At 51.1% G+C, this 17,089-nt stretch overlaps 8 protein-coding genes across 8 annotated transcripts, besides 16 other annotated features; all 8 read left to right on the top strand.

Annotated features, from left to right (window-relative positions):
• Positions 1 to 2,116: a sequence feature (heterozygous, non-Esmeraldo-like haplotype).
• Tc00.1047053509911.130 (hypothetical protein, conserved) lies at positions 772 to 2,988 on the top strand (the record flags this gene model as incomplete). Its single annotated transcript, XM_808114.1, has 1 exon — positions 772 to 2,988. The coding sequence occupies one exon, from the start codon at positions 772 to 774 to the stop codon at positions 2,986 to 2,988; it is 2,217 nt and encodes a 738-aa protein (XP_813207.1).
• Positions 2,117 to 2,706: a sequence feature (areas merged during assembly that could not be assigned to a particular haplotype. This can correspond to areas where the two haplotypes were merged or to regions with more than two copies in the genome that were merged during assembly.).
• Positions 2,707 to 5,225: a sequence feature (heterozygous, non-Esmeraldo-like haplotype).
• Positions 3,071 to 3,092: a sequence feature (AT_rich).
• Positions 3,446 to 3,787, top strand: Tc00.1047053509911.124 (hypothetical protein, conserved; the record flags this gene model as incomplete). Its single annotated transcript, XM_808116.1, has 1 exon — positions 3,446 to 3,787. The coding sequence occupies one exon, from the start codon at positions 3,446 to 3,448 to the stop codon at positions 3,785 to 3,787; it is 342 nt and encodes a 113-aa protein (XP_813209.1).
• Positions 3,930 to 3,953: a microsatellite.
• Positions 4,405 to 4,430: a microsatellite.
• Tc00.1047053509911.120 (uncharacterized protein) lies at positions 4,959 to 9,914 on the top strand (the record flags this gene model as incomplete). The annotated part of the gene is made up of 1 exon (XM_808113.1): positions 4,959 to 9,914. The coding sequence occupies one exon, from the start codon at positions 4,959 to 4,961 to the stop codon at positions 9,912 to 9,914; it is 4,956 nt and encodes a 1,651-aa protein (XP_813206.1).
• Positions 5,226 to 5,924: a sequence feature (areas merged during assembly that could not be assigned to a particular haplotype. This can correspond to areas where the two haplotypes were merged or to regions with more than two copies in the genome that were merged during assembly.).
• Positions 5,925 to 12,999: a sequence feature (heterozygous, non-Esmeraldo-like haplotype).
• Positions 9,936 to 9,958: a sequence feature (AT_rich).
• Positions 10,139 to 10,669, top strand: Tc00.1047053509911.110 (hypothetical protein, conserved; the record flags this gene model as incomplete). Its single annotated transcript, XM_808112.1, has 1 exon — positions 10,139 to 10,669. One exon carries the CDS (start codon positions 10,139 to 10,141, stop codon positions 10,667 to 10,669), a length of 531 nt encoding a protein of 176 aa, XP_813205.1.
• Tc00.1047053509911.100 (chaperone DnaJ protein, putative) lies at positions 10,882 to 11,511 on the top strand (the record flags this gene model as incomplete). The annotated part of the gene is made up of 1 exon (XM_808111.1): positions 10,882 to 11,511. The coding sequence occupies one exon, from the start codon at positions 10,882 to 10,884 to the stop codon at positions 11,509 to 11,511; it is 630 nt and encodes a 209-aa protein (XP_813204.1).
• Positions 11,683 to 11,708: a microsatellite.
• Tc00.1047053509911.90 (peptidase, putative) lies at positions 11,747 to 14,962 on the top strand (the record flags this gene model as incomplete). The annotated part of the gene is made up of 1 exon (XM_808110.1): positions 11,747 to 14,962. One exon carries the CDS (start codon positions 11,747 to 11,749, stop codon positions 14,960 to 14,962), a length of 3,216 nt encoding a protein of 1,071 aa, XP_813203.1.
• Positions 13,000 to 14,062: a sequence feature (areas merged during assembly that could not be assigned to a particular haplotype. This can correspond to areas where the two haplotypes were merged or to regions with more than two copies in the genome that were merged during assembly.).
• Positions 13,115 to 13,191: a sequence feature (CT-rich).
• Positions 14,063 to 14,323: a sequence feature (heterozygous, non-Esmeraldo-like haplotype).
• Positions 14,324 to 15,163: a sequence feature (areas merged during assembly that could not be assigned to a particular haplotype. This can correspond to areas where the two haplotypes were merged or to regions with more than two copies in the genome that were merged during assembly.).
• Positions 15,164 to 15,525: a sequence feature (haploid, non-Esmeraldo-like haplotype).
• On the top strand, positions 15,228 to 16,142 carry Tc00.1047053509911.80 (hypothetical protein, conserved; the record flags this gene model as incomplete). The annotated part of the gene is made up of 1 exon (XM_808109.1): positions 15,228 to 16,142. The coding sequence occupies one exon, from the start codon at positions 15,228 to 15,230 to the stop codon at positions 16,140 to 16,142; it is 915 nt and encodes a 304-aa protein (XP_813202.1).
• Positions 15,526 to 17,089: part of a sequence feature (haploid, Esmeraldo-like haplotype) that runs on past the window's edge.
• On the top strand, positions 16,439 to 17,026 carry Tc00.1047053509911.74 (hypothetical protein, conserved; the record flags this gene model as incomplete). The annotated part of the gene is made up of 1 exon (XM_808115.1): positions 16,439 to 17,026. One exon carries the CDS (start codon positions 16,439 to 16,441, stop codon positions 17,024 to 17,026), a length of 588 nt encoding a protein of 195 aa, XP_813208.1.

Raw genomic sequence — 17,089 nt, 5'->3', positions numbered from 1 at the left:
CTCGCTCAATTGCCTTTTTGCATTGGTGTGTCTTCTCAGTATTTGGAGCAAGTGTAACGTGATGCCGCAGGGTACTGAGTAGGATGATTTTTGAGAAGGGGAAGAGAGAGTTTTTTTTTTCTTGGCGCGGCTGACTCGTTGTGCTGAAGCATTCCATTTGCTTCCAAGAAAAAGACCCCTTCTATTGGCGGTTTTTTTTTTCTTTCCCTGTGGTGTACTCGGAGCACCGCTGCATAACGGGGAATGGTGCCATAAAAAACGTTTTTTTTTTTAATCCTTGTAAATCAATTCCAGAAACTCTTGCCAACTGGGGGTCGCTGCGCAGCGTGTGGGCAACGCTGTTTAATTCGACAAATGTATTGTTTGCGCCTCAGTGCCTCTTACGTGACGTGTCTTTTTGTAAATGACTTTGAAGTCTTCTTTTTTCCTGTTATTAATAGGATGCTGTTTGGATGCCTTTTTTCTGGGTGAGGATAACCATCACCTGTTTCCTGTGTTTACAGGGGGGTGATTGGTTAATGTTGGAACTTAAAAGGGGGAGGGGGCGAAGGGAACCCGACACCTGACACTCTGTAGTCGTGTTTATTCAGAACGGATGCATGATTCTTTGGTGCGTGGGTGAGAGACCCGAGTGAGTCGTGATTTCTTCGTGCATTTTCTTTTTTTTTTTTTTCGTGTTTGTGTGCGTGGGGGGTCCCTTTATTTTTGCGTCTGAAAGAAGGGGAAGGGGAAGAGAATATTGCGGGCTGCCGCGGGGGCTTTGAGCAGGCCATGGAAAACTTTCACTGGGACGAGATGGGAATCGCCACGCGTGATGACCCGGACCCGCTGTGGAACGGCTATTTTAGTCGCAGGTGTGGTTCCTGCGGAAGTGCCACAAGCTTTGGCGATCCACGCGGTAGTCAATGCTCCATGCGCCTTGGCAGTCGTTTCAGTTGCCGCTCCAGCGTTCGCGGCGAAGGACATACCATCGACGAGACCAGGCGCAAGCAGCGGGTGATTCGTTACATGCAGGAGGAGCGTGAGCGTGCCGCTCGCTCGAAACTTGAGCGGGAGAAGCATGAAGACTGGATGAGTATTCGCGCGCTGGAGCGCGGGGAGCGTATGCAGTACATGACCGACGAGGAGAGAACGGCGTTTTTCCAGCGGGAGGCAATGGAGGCGGAGCGCGAAAGAGCCGCTGCCGAGGAGGCTGCGCGGGCCGCTTTAGGCCGGCGATATTCCGCGAGGAACCCGATGCCGAGGGCGGCGAAGGAGCGGCGTGGCGTGATGGAGGCGGCCACCGCCGTGTCTAATTCGCATGAGGCGAGTATTGCGGTGAATCGAGCGCCCGTCAGTTATGAAGTGGAGCATCTGCAGAAGAAAATGGCGGAGATTCAACGGCAGGAGGCGGAACTCCAATTTAAACTCCGTCGTGCCCAAGATGACGCTGCTGCTGCGCGAGCCGATGCCGAAAATGCCAGGCAAATGCAGCGCTCCGCGGAAGAGAATGTTCTGCGTGAGGTAAAGCGAGCCAATGACGAGTCCGCCCTAAGGAAACTCGCCGAAAGCCGCGCCGAATCGCTGGAAAAACGTGTCGAGGAGATGCGCAAGGGAGTCACGGAGATGGAAGAAGAAGTGCAGCGAATGAAAAGGGAGGCGGATAAGAACATGTCGATGTTCCGTGAGAATGAAAAGCAGCTGGCATCCCTTCGAGAGCAGTTAGGGGATGTCCGGGAGAAGAATGAGCGGCTCCAGGATGAACACAAGCAGCTGCGGGTGGAGAAGAATGCGGTAGCGACGCGGGCAAAAAATCCTCCTCCGCAGTCGGTAGAGAAGCCGAAACCAAAAGCAAAAAAACAGCAGCAGCAATCCACCCGTACGAATGCATCGGGCGGAAAATTTGGGCCTGCAGGGTCCAATTTCTCTCGGCGGCCATTAGAGGCCGAAACGAATTCTTCAGTAGACGCATGGGGCGAGATTCAGCCCCTGCGCGAACAGTTAGAAAGGCAGTCAAGTGCGTTGAAACGTTTCAGTGATGAGAATGATGAGTTAAAAACGAAATTGCGAGATGAAACGGAAATGAGAAGAAGGCTTGAGGAACTTTCCGCGCAGTCCCTCCACCCCAAGGATGATGGTTCCCTCAGAAGACAACTGGAGCAGGCGGAGAAGGAGGCCGAGCGATTCAGGGCGGAGGCGCGGGCTGCTCGGCAGGAACTAGATGACGCGCGAGTGAATTACGGTAGAGAAATAACGTCTTTGAATGCCTGGTGTGCGCGTCTGGATGCGCAGTGCAAGCGTCAAATGAGTGAGCTGCAAGATCGGGCGCCACGCGATGAACTTAATACTGAACCAACAAGACGCAAAAAGGACATGCAGGGCGGTGTGGGAACCGCCAAGGCCATTGCAGACGCGTCGTATGCCAGTGATTCTGCATCGAGCAAAAAAATTCAGGCCGAGCTGAGTAGGATGCATACACGAATGGAAGAATCCGAGGACCAAAAACAGAACGCCATCGCCAAGGCGGAGTCATTGGGGCAGAAGAGGGGATCTCCTCCTCTGAATGAACAGCACGACAAGCTTGGCACTCAGAGCCATAAAGATGCCTTGTTCAGGATTAACAAGGAGGTGAGTGAAGGGAAGGATGCTGTGCGAGGTGCGATTGCGGCCGAGGGGAATAAGGTGGAGTTGGTTCAGGGAGCGAAAGGCTTACTCCCAGAGAAAATGACTCCAAATGAGGCCAAACCGCTTCGAGCGCAGGTGGTGGAGGACGCGAGCGTCGGAAATGGGATATCTTCTGCAGTTACCAATGGGTTGCCAAATGATGCGGAGATGGAGGAGGCATGTAAAAGAACGGCACTTCTGCAGCAGGAAATGGAAGGGGAAGGGCGAGCTCACGTTGGCGACGGGAGCGAAGATGCCGCACGGAATGCACGCGCTGACAAGGGGACTACTGCTGCTGTCAGTGAAAAGGTGGAGAAGAAGAAAAAGGCCAAATGTGGCTGCTAAACGAAGGATGTGACAAAAGATTACTTTGGAGATGAAATGAGGGCTTAACCCATATTTTACCCCACCCCCCTCATCCGCAGTGTAAATTATATATAATAATAATAGAGAGCGTGCAATGGAGGGAGGTATGGAGATGGTGGGAATTGCTGGTGTTTATTTATATTTATGTATTTGTTGTTGGGCTCATCGTTAAGCCCGAGTATTTTATACAATTCTTTTTTGTTTTTTATAAAATTCAGTCGACCTCTCTCTCTTTCCTTTTTTTCCTTTTCGTTGTTGTTGTTGTTTTCAATTGGGATTGGCAGGTGAGAGGCCCTTTTATTCTCCCCTTGTCTTCTTCTTTGTTCCGCGCCCATACGAGGTTTGATTGTTGTCATGTTCCCTCTTCCCCTCCCCCCACCTTTTTTTCTCTCTCTCTCTTTGCTGTGCGGTTTGTTTTTTTACCTCCCCCAAGACCATGCCTTCTTTTCCTGCGGACGCGAATTCCAATGAATTGAACTTGTCCCTGTCGCCTCCCGTGGAGTTGCAGCACGTGGAGGAGAGGATAGCACGACGACGTAGTACCCTTCCGGAATTGTCCCTTCCAGACACCTCAGGAGGGATCCCTGTCTCCAAGAACAGCTCCTTTGTGGAGGCCAATTTCGTGGCCGATCCCCAGAGATGGAATCATCGCTTCACCGGGGCGTTTACCTCCCCTGTAAAGGACGAACCGGTAAAAGAAAAAAAGCCGGCGCCAATGGATTCAAAGGTAAAAAGACCACCAACTCCTGAAATTACGTGCTGTTCGTTGTTTTTTTAGTTAGGTATTCCCTCTGCATTCTTACGCCGATCCGCGTTTTGGAGAGCGATGCCTCACCGAATGATGCCACTTCCGGACTGATGGCTGGGAATGCAATTGCAATATGCACTCACAACAACAACAAAATAAAAAATAAAATAAAATTATTATTGTTATTATTATTATTGCCGTGTGTGTGTGTGTTTGTTTGTTTGTGCGTTAAAAGGATGTGTGCCACTCTCTTTTTGTTTTTTTGTTTGTTTTAGAGGAAAAAAAACGGATTCCAGGACAATTTATTGGAGGCATGGATAACTGCGGTTTTTTCCCCATGTTTTTTTTTTCTTTTTTTCTACAGGGCACATGCAACGGAGAATTGGCGGAACCGCCCCAAGTAGTGGTGAACACGATATGAAAGGCACCCGGCCGATGTTGGTGTTTTTGCGAGGCGAATAGCCATAGAAGGGGGAGGGAGGGGCAGTACATCTTTTGCTCCCTGCGCTGCAAGACCGATTGTTTTTATTGGAGCTCTACTGGGACAATGGCTTTTGGCTTGTGGGTTTTTTTCTTCCCGTTTGGTAAATGGATGCAGCTTGCAATCGAAGGCATCAATGCACTAACGAAGATGGTGGGGGTTTTGTTTTATTTATTTATTTATTTATTTATTATTATTGAGTTTCACATTTCATCATTTTACTTGGAAGAACGGTTGCCTCTCCTATTGTGCGATGCAAACATCTTTGGCTTTTTTCATGGCCAGCCGGGGGGCATGGCAACACACATTCTTTCAACTTGTGGACACGAATGGGAGGGTGGGGGGAAAAGGACAACTGACGCCTGAACCAAAAAATTGGGTGTTTATTCCCTTTTCTTCTTTCTTTTGGCTCCCTTGCATGTGGGCGTACGGGAGATTTTTGGCTCTGAGCACTGCGGTCAGGGTCTGCCACGATGCGTTGAATCCCGAAGGATCAACGTGATGGAATTTGCAAGATTTCTGGTGCATTCTTCTTTAATGACATGATTGCCCAGTGCATCGGTGTGCAATGTTGTTTTTTGTTTGTTTGGCTTTTTTTTCTTCCCTTTTTTGTCTTTCCGCCGTGCTATTTTCTTCTTTGGTTTCCTCCCCCCTTAGTACACACTGTCGGTTTTTTTAAGCGATTTTTTTGAATTTTTTTTTATTTAGGGGAAAGACACGATGGAAACAGCAGCCGAACACTGTTTGGCGGCCCTTATTGACAGTGTGGGCAGTGGGGGTCCAATTTTTAGGCGGGAGGCAATCGGGGCCATTGCGAAGTTGTCGGAGAACGGGACATCCGCTGTCCTGAGGTTTTGCGTGACGTGGCTGAATGAACATGGGGCCAATTCCACCCCAGTCATACAAAGATGTGGAGTTGTCTGCGCCATGGCAACGATTGTGGGGGGCGTCGGCGATGAGGAACTCTCCACGCGCGAGGCAATCGCCCTGTTGCAGTGCGGCATACGGGAGATGACCGTCAATTCCGACCTCACCTCAGAGTTATCACAAGAAGCTTTACGCTTGGTTGTGGGACTCTGCGTCATGTTTCCTGCAGAGGGTTGCCGTGAGCTGCTCTCGTCTCTAGGGGATAACACACTCCCACACTTTTACGTGCTGCTGGCCATTTCACACCTTGCAGAAAAGGTGCCTGAGCGCATTCTGCCATACGTCAAGGAATTTCTCACGAGACTGTTGCCTCCTTTGGGGAACGCAAGGCAGGACAACCATCGAATGCTGCTTTCTCGGGCGTGCGGGAGTCTTGCGGAGGCACTATTGAAGATGCGTTTTGATGCACGAAGCCCTTTAGAAGAGTATAATGATTTAATGTACTCCACATTGAACTTTTTTCTTGGCGACTACAGCCGCAGCAACGAGCGCCGTGTGCGTACTTTGGTTGTTTATGCTCTCGGATGTGTTTTTGGGGTTTGTGGTGATGAGAAAAGGATGGAGTTGGCAGGGAAGGTGGCTCCGTTGGTCATTTATGGCGTGCGGCGTGAAAAAGGGCACGATGTATTGTTTCCCTTGCGTGGATTGGCGGGTTTCTTTTCGTACGTTACGGATGGGGTGCGCTCTTCTTTACGGCCATTCGTGGAGGGGACACTTCAAGCCATCATGCAGACATTGGAGCATCTCGGTGCAGAAGATGTAGAAACCAAGGAGGAGATTTTTGCCGTCATTATGGCTATTTCAGACTCATTTGTTTCAGAGGTTCTTGCGTACTTATCGGTTTTTTTGGAGGCCAAGAAAGAGTTACATCTCCGCTGCGCCGCAGTTTACATCCTGCGCATGCTCGTATTGCAGAGTAGGAATCAAAAGCTCTTCCTTCAACCCTTTGTCAATGATATTGTTGCCACTGTGAAATTGGCGTTAGGATCGCATGAGGATTCAATGGTGCGGAGGGCTGTGGTGGAGTGCATCTTAACCATCTGTTCCTCCGAAGCGGATTTTGCCTCGGCGGTAGGATACAGTGACATGTTATCATATTTAATCCGCTGTGCCTCTCTTCACGATGAAGTGGATGAAGGCCTTATTGCGGTAAGGGATATTAGCCGCAACGGGTTGATGCTTGTGGCCTCGTCCAAGGGCGCACTGGATTCTCAGTTATGGCCGTTTATATTTGAGCACATGCGTGAATACCCTGCCAAACCTTTTCTTCTTTGTGCCTTTTCCTCCATTTGCAACGTCATCACTCAGCTGGCGAGCCGAATATCGCATAACAGTTCGTGCTTTTATGTGGACTTTTCAAGGCAAGTCAATGTTCCTTCCCCGGGAATGCTTGTCTCGGTATTTCTCTCACAGTCCATGCTCATTGGTTTTTACCGTGTTGAGGAGCTTCTCACCATATTGGAGGCGGCATTGTCTGTCGCCCCTCTTATAGACGACCCATACGCTCAATCTGTGGAGGAGGGTGGAGGTGCCGCCATGCCCATTACCGAGTTGTGGAGCACCTTCATTCCAAGCCTGCAACAGCTTCTGACGGCGGAGCCTGCACGGGAAGTGTGGGAGGTGGAGGTTGAGCGGCTGGTCGACAAGACAATGAAGGTGAAACAAAGTGAAGAGTGGGCCATGCATCTTACGACGGAATGCTTGAGTCTTCTGCAGGCGTATCAACAGGATGCACGCATGTTTCGCAGTGCACTCATCATTGTGGGCATTGGATGTAGCCGAACGGCGAGTCGCGACCTCATAGCCAGCGCCGTGGAGACCGCCGTAAATGCCTCCAATCACGATGATCCGGAACATGTCATTGGTCTGGCCAAGTGCCTTGGGTACGTGGCGAAAAAACACGTGGACACGACCCTGGAAACTTTGTGCCGGCTTGCCAAGGGCGCGGAAAAGCGGGGTTTTTTTCATTCAAGGGACAAAACGAAGCGAGTGTTTGTAGAAGGATCCCGCTCGGTTGCTGCGGTTGGTTTTGGGTATGCTTGTAAATGTATGGAGATCGCCGCGCTACCCTCTCGCCTCGACACGGTTGTCTTTCCATCATTGCTGACGCTTTTGCGTGAGGGCCACACATCACAGTGTCAAATATCACTTTTTGAGGGTTGCCGCCTTGTGGGTACTGGTATTGCAAGACTAGACTCTTATTTCTTTAAGTGTCGAGACGAATTTATACTGTCGTTTGTTCGCTTCATGCAAATGACATCAAAGAAAAAAACAAAGGAAGAAACACATCCTACTGCCTTTGCTGCCTTGGAATCAATTGTCTCATGTACTTTGCTACCACCTCTTGGAGATAATGGCACTGCGGCGCTGATTGAGTTTGTCAAGATAAGCGTAACTGAGTGTCACATGGTGAACGCCGAGAAGGATGTGAATGTGACGAATCTTTTTGTTCAGATTCTTCGTCACCGTGATTGCCGATATGCAATGAGAATGCTTGAGGAACTTGCACCGTTGACAGTCCTTGAGAACGATGGTGCAAGGTGTCTAGCCGTGAAGTTGGTCGTGACCGTTCTGGCTGCCTGCCGAGCGAGCAGGGAGTCTGGTGCTGATGGTGCCGCTGAGCAACCACATACACTAGCTAGCATGGGGTATATCCTTGGGCGATTGGTGCCGCGCATGATGGACCGCTGCCCCTCCGTGAGGATGGAGGCCGCAAATGGAATTGTATCGGGCATTCAAACGGCTCGTCTGTTCATGGAAAACCCGCAACCGATGGAGGAAGAGGTAACAGAGGAAATATTGAAACTGGGAAAGCGAGCCCATGCCTTTGTGGATGATGGCACGTTGAGTTCTGAGAAGGAGGCTGTTTCTGTTGTTAAGAGCATGTGTACCATTCTTGCACAGCAACTACAGCAGCGGGAGGACACCACGGCACTCATTAAGGCACTGCTGTTTAACAGTATTTTTGATACGCAAAAATACGCCGCTACTGGTGCGTGCATCACTATGCATGGTTTAATTCGGGGTTGTGGTGGTGTGTTGGACGCATCCGATGTGCGAGAAGTCTTTGATGGCCTCATTGCAGCACTTCAAAGAGACAATCTACCGGAGCAGGTGCGGAGCGGAGTGCAGACAAGCATCCGTAACCTCACTCGTCATCACGTCGCTCCTTGCTTTGTTGCCCTGCTGCGTTCACAACTCCCGCACAGCGAGGCGGTGATAAATTCCTTTGGGGCCACTGCGAACGACACGACGCTCGGGGAGCTTTTGGTTCAACACATTCTGGATTTTGTCTTGAACAGCCCCACGACAATCGCCGCAGCGCCAACTGCCAAAAAGCCGAGTGACCTTCAGGTTGTCTCCCCGATCGTCCTCTCCGCTGTCTGCGCGGTGGGGTGGGTGGCGCAGACGGATCGCGGTGCCTCCGTTTGCCGGAATCACCGCGCCTCTCTCTACATGGCGATTGTCCTCCATCTTTCTGTATGCCACAGGATGAATGATCATGACGCTGTTGTGATGAGCGGAACGGCCTTGAAGCATGTCACATGTGGCACGGTAGACGATGTTACTGTTGTGCGCTTTGATCGGTATGGATGGAAGAATTTTTTTGAGAAGCAGAAATATCTTTTGGCTATTGCGGAAGCTGTTCGTTATTGGTGCCGAGAAGGGTTGGGGGACAGCAACGAGATGGACCGTGGGAAGGCCGCCGACGCAGATGGACGGTTTCCGATGGAGCCTGCTGAACCCACGCAGCTTACTCATGAGTTGGCAAAGTTTATGCTTCCCTACTGTTCTCATGTCTCTCCAACCCACCGGAAAGCTGCGGCTTGTGTCTGTAGCGAGCTTATTGCGTATGCGTTGGGGGACGAAGAACTTGTGCGATCGTTAGTGACGGCGTTACTCTCCATGACGGGCTGTGATGAGGAGGCGGAGACGCGGGAAACTATTATTGGTGGTATGGCGAACATTCTTGTTCATCCGTATGCGTCCGTTCATGGGTTTGTGCCGCCGATTCTCTCGGCGACTCTGGCGTGCATGGAACAGCAGCACACTTCTCTTGCGGCGAAGTCTATGGACATTGTTGCTCTCTTTGCGGAAGTGTTGGAAGATAAATCTTTTATAAATGGATCTTTTGTGACTATTGCGACAAAGTTGAGATCATTTTTTGAGCATGACGATGCGCAGCTGAGGGCCAAGTCATTTGATTGCCTTCGGAGGTTTTACTCGCTCGCTCACCGTGGCATATTGGAGCGAGCCTCAGTGAATCAAAATGTCTTTCCATACGTGATACCATTGTTGATTCACTTGGGGGAACATGATATGACTGTTTCCACTGCTGCAAAAGCTGCATTACACGAATGTCTGACGTTTATATCTGTTTTTCAGCATGAGGCAGGGGAACAAATTGTTCGGATGCTATCGAAACCTCACATGCATACGGATCGTGAAACGGATATTGACGACATTTATGACGATGTGGCCTCAACTTGGGTGTCGCACTTTCACGGCATGACGAGGGAGTACGTTTTGCAAGCTGTGACCTTTACACGATCACCTAATGAGGCGTTGCGTCAAAGCGCTGCTCGGATTCTTGGGGCTTTTATCCGTTGTATTCCTCGAATGGATTTGTCTCGCTGCGGTGTGGAGCAGGTTTCTGCCTCTCTAGTGGAGCTCGTGGGCACCGGAGAGAAATCCGAGATTGTTCGTGTGGCAGCCGCACGGGCAATTGGCTGCTTTGCTAGTATATAATTGCTATCTACATCCTAGTAGTATTATATATATATATATATATTGCCTTTTCGTTTGCTTTTGTTATTAATATATTTTTTGGGGGGGAGATCTCCTCTTTTTTTGATTTTCATGCAGCCATGGATGGTCCTTTCCACTTTTTTTCTTTTTTTTCCCGGTGAGCACCACCGCAATGTGACCGGCCTCTTCTCTCCTTACGAGCAGTGTCCCATAGAAGTCACTTCATGGACTCGTTGACTTGCACACGGGGCGAGTTTGACGAGATGCTGGAGGACCTCTCAAAGCGCGGCCTGGGATGGCGCGCCTGCCGCCGGAGCGATTCTTTTGGTCGAACTCTCAAATGGCTTGAGGGTTCCAGCATAATTCAGCGTGATGCGCCGTGTGGCCAAGCAGAGCAGCTCCTTGTGTCGTACTTTATTACCTACAGTGAGTGCTACTCCCAACCGCAGCTGTACTTTGCTCCAGAACATCCGATGAGCCCACAGGAGATGTGTACGTGGATGGGCAAAGTGTGCTACGGAGCGGTGGAAAGGCAAGAATACGATGCGCCTGTCGTCTCAATGAATTTCTCTGAGGAAATACAAATGCCGGTGTGGGGCCTTCATCCGTGTGACGCCACCCAACTGATGATGAACAATTCAGCGAACGGCGTCAGAAGTGTGAATCTGCTCGAACTGTTTCTTCGCAGCGTCGGTCATTTTGTCGGTGTGGATGAGCGGCTTCTTCCTTTACATGTGGCGGGTCAGCAGAAGTGAGTGGAACGGCCCCAAGACATGCCTGGAAAGAGAGAAAAATGGTGGGAGACGAAAAGAACAAAGTGGGAAACGGGTGCCTAGTGTCTTTCTGTTGGCTATCTGTCCGTGTGTGTGTGTGTTTGCTTTTATATTTCTTTGCTTGAGTGTTTTCCTTTTGAGCTGCTTCACTCTTCTCCTTTTTTTTTTTTTTTTTTGCAGAAGCTGTTCCACTGATGCGTCGTTCTTGGCGTATGTTCCAAGCAGCGGAGCGGGGGCCGTTTGACCCTTACCGCATCTTGGGTCTTTCCCCCAATGCGGGTAAGGAGGAAATAAAGAAGGCCTATCATCGGCTTGCGCTGCGTTACCACCCTGACGGCGGGCCGGAAGGGTCCACGGAACGTTTTCAGGCCGTGAATGAGGCGTATGAGGCACTGAGAAGTGGTAAATGGCGACCCGAGAAAGTGAATAAGGACCCCATGGAGGGTAAGGGATATGGATGGGACCCACGAATGGGAATGTACGTCTACGAGCAGCCTGGATCTACGACTGAGAATTATGTGGACAGTCGCACACAAACCATCCTGCGTCTCTGCGTGTTGTGGACGGCAGCGTTTGTGGTCGTTCGCTTTTTTCTTCTCTGGATATTCCCCTTTTCAAGGGAGCTGCCAACCGTTGAGTGGGTCGCAGCGAATAACGTGGGTGGCACCAAAGACGCGAGATCACAAACGAGGGGACTCCATGGAAATGTCGGCACGTCACCGCATTCTGTTCACGCAAACCAGGACACGGGGTTTGACGGCGCTCTGGATAATTCTGGTTCGACGTTTGCGCATCTTGATGCCGATCCGCTACGGAGGAGATGACGTGCGAAGAGAGGGGGGTGTAAATGTTTGGTGATATCTGTTCTGCTGTGGTGCGGGGAAGAACAAAAAAAAAAAAAGGGTGGGAAGAGGGAATCTGATTGTGAGTGGAAGACTACCCAATTGTCAGTGATGGTGATGCATAAAGACTAGTGCTTTGGAATTTTCTATTGCTTTTTTTCCTTTTTTTTTTTTTTTTTGTCTCCTTCATTTATTTGGCGCAGAGGAAATCACAGCTATGGCGCTTCAACGGGACACCGTTCAAATAATCACCCCGTCGGCTCTGCGGGCCCGGCACTTTGGGTTCATCCTGCAGGGTGGTGTCAAGTGCATTGTTATTCAAGATGACAATGCGAAGATTCCTGCCGCGGCGATGAGCATTCACGCTGGGCAACTCAATGATCCGGAGTTTCTCCCCGGTCTGGCGCACTTCTGTGAGCACATGCTGTTCATGGGTACAGCCAAGTACCCACGTGAGGATGAGTACAACAGTTACATTAGCAAGAATGGCGGCCACTGCAATGCGTGGACAGAAGATGGAAGTACGACTTACTACTTTACCGTGGCGCACGATGCGTTGGAAGGGGCGCTGGAGCGCTTCGTTGAGTTCTTTGTTGCCCCGAGTTTTAACTCCAGCGCGTTGTCGCGGGAGGTAGAGGCGGTGCACAGTGAGGACGAGAAGAACCACAACGTGGACTTTTGGCGCATCGACGAGCTGGAACGCTCCCTTTTTGATCCCCGGCACCCGCGCTACCGATACGGCAACGGCAACATCACAACGCTGCGGGACGCTCCCCAAGCGAGGAACGTGGACATTAGAGCCGAACTGCTGAAATTTTTTGACGCACATTACGTCTCGGAGGCGGCCTGCCTGGCGGTGTATAGTGCGTTGCCACCGGAGACCGTTCTTCACATTGTCGAGGCCCCGTTGTCAAAGATGCGGGTGGGAAAACCGTCTGCACTCCGCTTCCTACCGAAAGAAGACCCGCTTTACGCAGCTGATACAAGGGGCTTGTGGCTCAACGTCCGTACTATCAAGAAGATCCGGAAAGTGCGTATTGTTTGGCCTGTAAAATCTTCCGCTGCTTTGTGGCCTTCAATGCCGAGTGATTATGTGTCCTACGTACTTGGACACGAGTGTGACTGCTCGGTCTTTGGCGTCCTGCGACGCGAGTATATGGCCACCGCGATGGTTGTTGGTCCCAGTCGGGTCGATGACGATAATGATTTGCTTTGTGTGGAGATCACGCTGACGATGGATGGATTGAGACGCATTGTGGAGGTGATTGATATCTTGTACCAGGGAATTGGCCTTGCGGCTCGCGTGGACAGTGCCGTTTATGCGCAAATGAAGGCCGAAAAAAAAATCAACTTTGAGTCATCCGATATCGGTGAGAACGCAGATCACTGCGCCGCTTTGGCGTCCTCGGCGAATCAAACGAGTTTGCAGCACTGCTGGGCCGCGGGAGAATTGCTGCTTGAAGATGACATCCCCGCTTCGGAGGCCTACACGGCACAACTGACACCCGAAAATGGTGTCGTGATGTTGGCGTGGGGGGATATGCCCTGTGACGATGCGGCAACACCCGCACCAGTGGCCAATGACGAAGAGGGAGAAGACAATGAAGAATGTGAAGAGGAACAGGGGGAAGAAGAAGAAGAAGAAGAAGAAGAAAAGGAAGAGAAGGACGAGGCTGCGTCGGGTCCGCTGGATGCCCTGCCTGAGTTTGCCCAGCTCGCATGCAATTCTGCCACACGCTTTCACATGACGAAATTTTCAAAGTGTCGCATTCCGGACGAAATAATTGCAGGATGGGCTGCCAGTCGCTGCGGACCGCGGCATCCCGCGCTCGCGTTACCGCCTGCCAATCCGTTCCTTTCGACGGAGTTTACGGTGTACGCGGGCGATGGCCGTCACGCCACTGTCGAGACGTTTCACACCCCATATGGCGTGGCGCTTGTGCGGAAGGACGCGGGCCACCACAAGTCTTTCAATACATCCATCATTTGGAGATGCCTCTCGCCCTGTGCCTACGCTTCGCCAAGGAACCTGTATTACATGCATGTATTGAGGGCCATCTTGAACGACGCCGTTGCTGAGATTAGTTACTTTGGGTTGCTGGCGGCGCTTCAAAACGATATCCAGTTAAGTGCCGGGGGTCTTGTGCTCAGCGTGACGGGACCGCAGCACCGCATTATGGAATTTTTCTTTGCCATATTTGAGAAGTTGTTTACTCCTGCCGTGCTTTGTGGTTCTGTGGAAATGTACAGCAACTATGCGGAACGGGAAATGCGCGCACTTCAGAGTAAAAGAACGAAACAGCCGTACACGCTGGCAGGTGACAGGTTCATGAAGGCGGCTAGGGTCGTTGCATATACATTTGACGAGGTGATTGAAGCAGCTGTTTCCACTTCGTATGAGGAGTACCAAGCATTTGTTAAGGAGTACCTGGCGAGCGGCGTGTACTTTGACTGCTTTGTTGCGGGAAATATTCCCTCCTCGAAGGACGTTCAGAGTCGCCTGATTGTGGGTGCACAAGAGATTCTCTCCCGGCTCCATGTTTCCCCCGCTTGTAAGGAAAAATTTCCGAAGTTTTGTGACACGTACGCCTTTCCGTGCGTCTCTTCATTACCGCATGCTCCGTTGGTGGACGTGCTGATTTACCCTCCGTTTGATGAAACCAACTCCAACGTTGCGGTGCTGTTTGACATTTACGTTGGTGAAGAGACTCCACTTCTCCGCGCCCTTTGTGACAGTACACATCAGCTTTTCTCTTCCAGCTTTTTTGATACCCTTCGCACGAGGGAAACACTCGGGTATGTCGTGTATTCGCAGTCCCTTCGAGTGGAAGGCACGGCACATTTGCAATTTGTCGTTCAGAGCGCCGTGGAAGGAGTCGATGGTGCGTACCTTCTTTCTCGCATCATCGCCTTCTTGGCAGCGGTGGAGGAGAAATTGGAGACGGTGTGTGCTGAGGCTGAGGTGAAAACTGTTGTGAACGGCCTCATCGAGCGACGCCGGAAGCTGCCCGACTCCGTGGAGAAGGATTCTTTGGACCTTCTCCACCGCCACCTGCACCCCGTGGACTTTGCCCACAAGGAGCTTGAGATTGAGGAGCTGAAGCAACTGGACTCCGCAAAGGTGAAGGAATTCTTCCGCACACATGTTGCCAATTCAAGCAACTCTCGACGTGCGCTGGCTGTTGTGGTTCACAATGCGGCGTCGGTGAAAAATGATGTCCTTGACGGAGCTGATGGGGTGCGCCGCACCGTGACGCTGCCACCGCGGCGGCCAGGCAAGGGGTCCGTGGAGGAGGTTGATAACGAGTCAACGGAAAGCGTTCTTCAGCTGCCCGACTTTGTGGCAGCACCGATGTCTATAACCGTTCAAAAACACCCGTCACCGGAGGATTTTCACCGTCACTTCCCAATTGTTCCGGGCAAGTCCTTTTAGACTTTGGCGATGAGTTGAAATGTGGCTGAACAAGGCTTTTAAAAACATAAAATAATTAAATTAGCTCTTGTGTTTTTGTTGTTTTAGAGGGAAGGGGCGGGTTGGTGTCATCTCTGGTCTGAATTGAGGCTGCGCGTGGTTGTTTACGGTTGATGTGGCTTATTTATTTGTTGTTATTGTTGTTCACCTTTGTTCTTTCTGAGTAGGGAGAAGGAAGGAGGGCACTGTCTTTTTTTTTTAATAGTAGTTTGTTGCTTTTATAGGGATGCATGTGGATTCCGATGAAGAGGCAGCTGCCGCGTGTACGGCGGCGAAATGGAGAGCTCCACAGAGCGCCACGACTACAAATCTCCCGAATGCGGCCCTGGGGAATATTGTCACCAAATTACGCAACCTGCGGGAAGAGCTTGTCAGCTTCGATGAGAGTGTTCCAGATATTGTCACCTTCCGCGTCGACGGCAGGCTTTTCTCTGTGCATCGCGAGGTGTTGCGGAAAGACCCGCAGTCTGTGCTCTTCCTGATGGCAGCGACACATTTTCGGCGTTACGGTGATGGAAATCCAATGCGTGAAGTGATTGAGATTCCAGGCAAGAACGCGGCCCTCTTTGGTATGTTAATGAATCTTCTACGTGGGTATCGGAACCCTATTCCGGAAGCATACCGAGAGGTTTGTTTAGCAGAAGCACGGTTTTATGGATTGGAGCACTCATGGGAGTCGCGTTACCCTGTTGCGGCCACCGGTCCCTTTCGCCCGTTCATTTGCAGCGACAGACTTCTCTCGGATGCTTTGTGCGCCGCGGCGAGTCCGTTTTACTCCAACGGGCTTCACTTCATCACTTTTGGGATATCACGCTGTGAGACGGTGGGGGTGGGGGTTGGGGCGGAGGGTGCATGCCTGAGTTGGATGGATGGCATGGGCCAGTGCGAAGACTTGGCCCTTTACTGGAACGACGGGCGAGTGACCCACAATTTTGGAGGCCTGTTCACGGAGAAGACGGGCTGCTCGTTTACCTCCAACGCGTTGATCAAAGTTGAGTTGGACTGCGAGGAGAACATCGTGCGATGGTCGCTCTCGGGCGAGCAAAGTGTGGCCGTCGTTCGCCTTCCGCCAAAGACGAGTTTTGCGTTTGCAGCGGTGCTTGTGGGACCATCCGAGGTGCGGATATTACGCGGGGAGTAGCTTTTATTACTGTGTGTGTTATTATTATGGATTGATTTATTTATTTGCTGGTGGGTACTTTTGTCGCCTTTCCCTCTTTGCGGATGTGCGGTGGTCGCCGGTATGTGTTCTCCCAGTTTATCTCTGCGTCCGACGACAATCCCCGAAAACATTTTTTTTTGCTTTTTTTCTCTCTTGGCGTCGGAGCAGCGGCAGGGTTTTCGCCTTCATTGTTATTATTATTATTATTGTTTGGGGATTAGCAGGAGTCGGGTCGGTGGAAGAAGTGTCGTGTGTTTTTAGTGAAGAAAGAACCAATGCGCCGGGTGCTGTTGGGCACACGTGTCACCGGCCTGCCGCTGTGGTGCGGCTGCCGTTGCTCCTCTGGTAAAACTGAAGGCCAAACAACGCGAGATGACGGTCATCCGTCTGCAGCTGAGGCATCGGCACCGTCAGCGGGTGAGGCGAGGGGTGAATATACGATTCCCACCGCCGATATCTTGCGGGCGGTGAAGCAGCGGGATTTCAACGCCTTTCAATCACATGCGGCTGACATTGTGCAGCACACATGGAAGGAGGAGCACAGCATCCCGGCAGTCTGCTTGCTGTTTTTTCTGATCACGTGGTATTGGGCGTCAAGCTCACGCCGCCGCGTCGTGCGTTCCTGCAAGGCGACCGAGGCCAAAGTGAAGGAAGAGGCAGACCAGACGCTTACTCTGGTGAACACACTTGTGCGGAAATGGAGACAAGATGTTCAGAGGGCGGACCAGCAGCTGCAGTTGATTCTCGACAAGAATAGTGAGCTAACAAAGGACATTGACCGTATGACAGCTGCTCTGCGGCAGTGCTATGTAAATGTGCCGGCCACTAAAGGAGGGCCGGCAAAGAGGGTAGCATCGGAGTAGCGTGCTTCCCGCCGTCTACGCCAAGCTAAAGGGTGATTAATCATTGTTTGTCTCTTGATTTAT

The sequence above is a fragment of the Trypanosoma cruzi genome, genomic scaffold, assembly GCF_000209065.1.
Source record: "Trypanosoma cruzi strain CL Brener 1047053516523 genomic scaffold, whole genome shotgun sequence".
Lineage (NCBI taxonomy): Eukaryota > Euglenozoa > Kinetoplastea > Trypanosomatida > Trypanosomatidae > Trypanosoma > Trypanosoma cruzi.
Note: the sequence above shows the minus strand (reverse complement) of the source record. Positions and strands in the feature narration are given on the sequence as shown.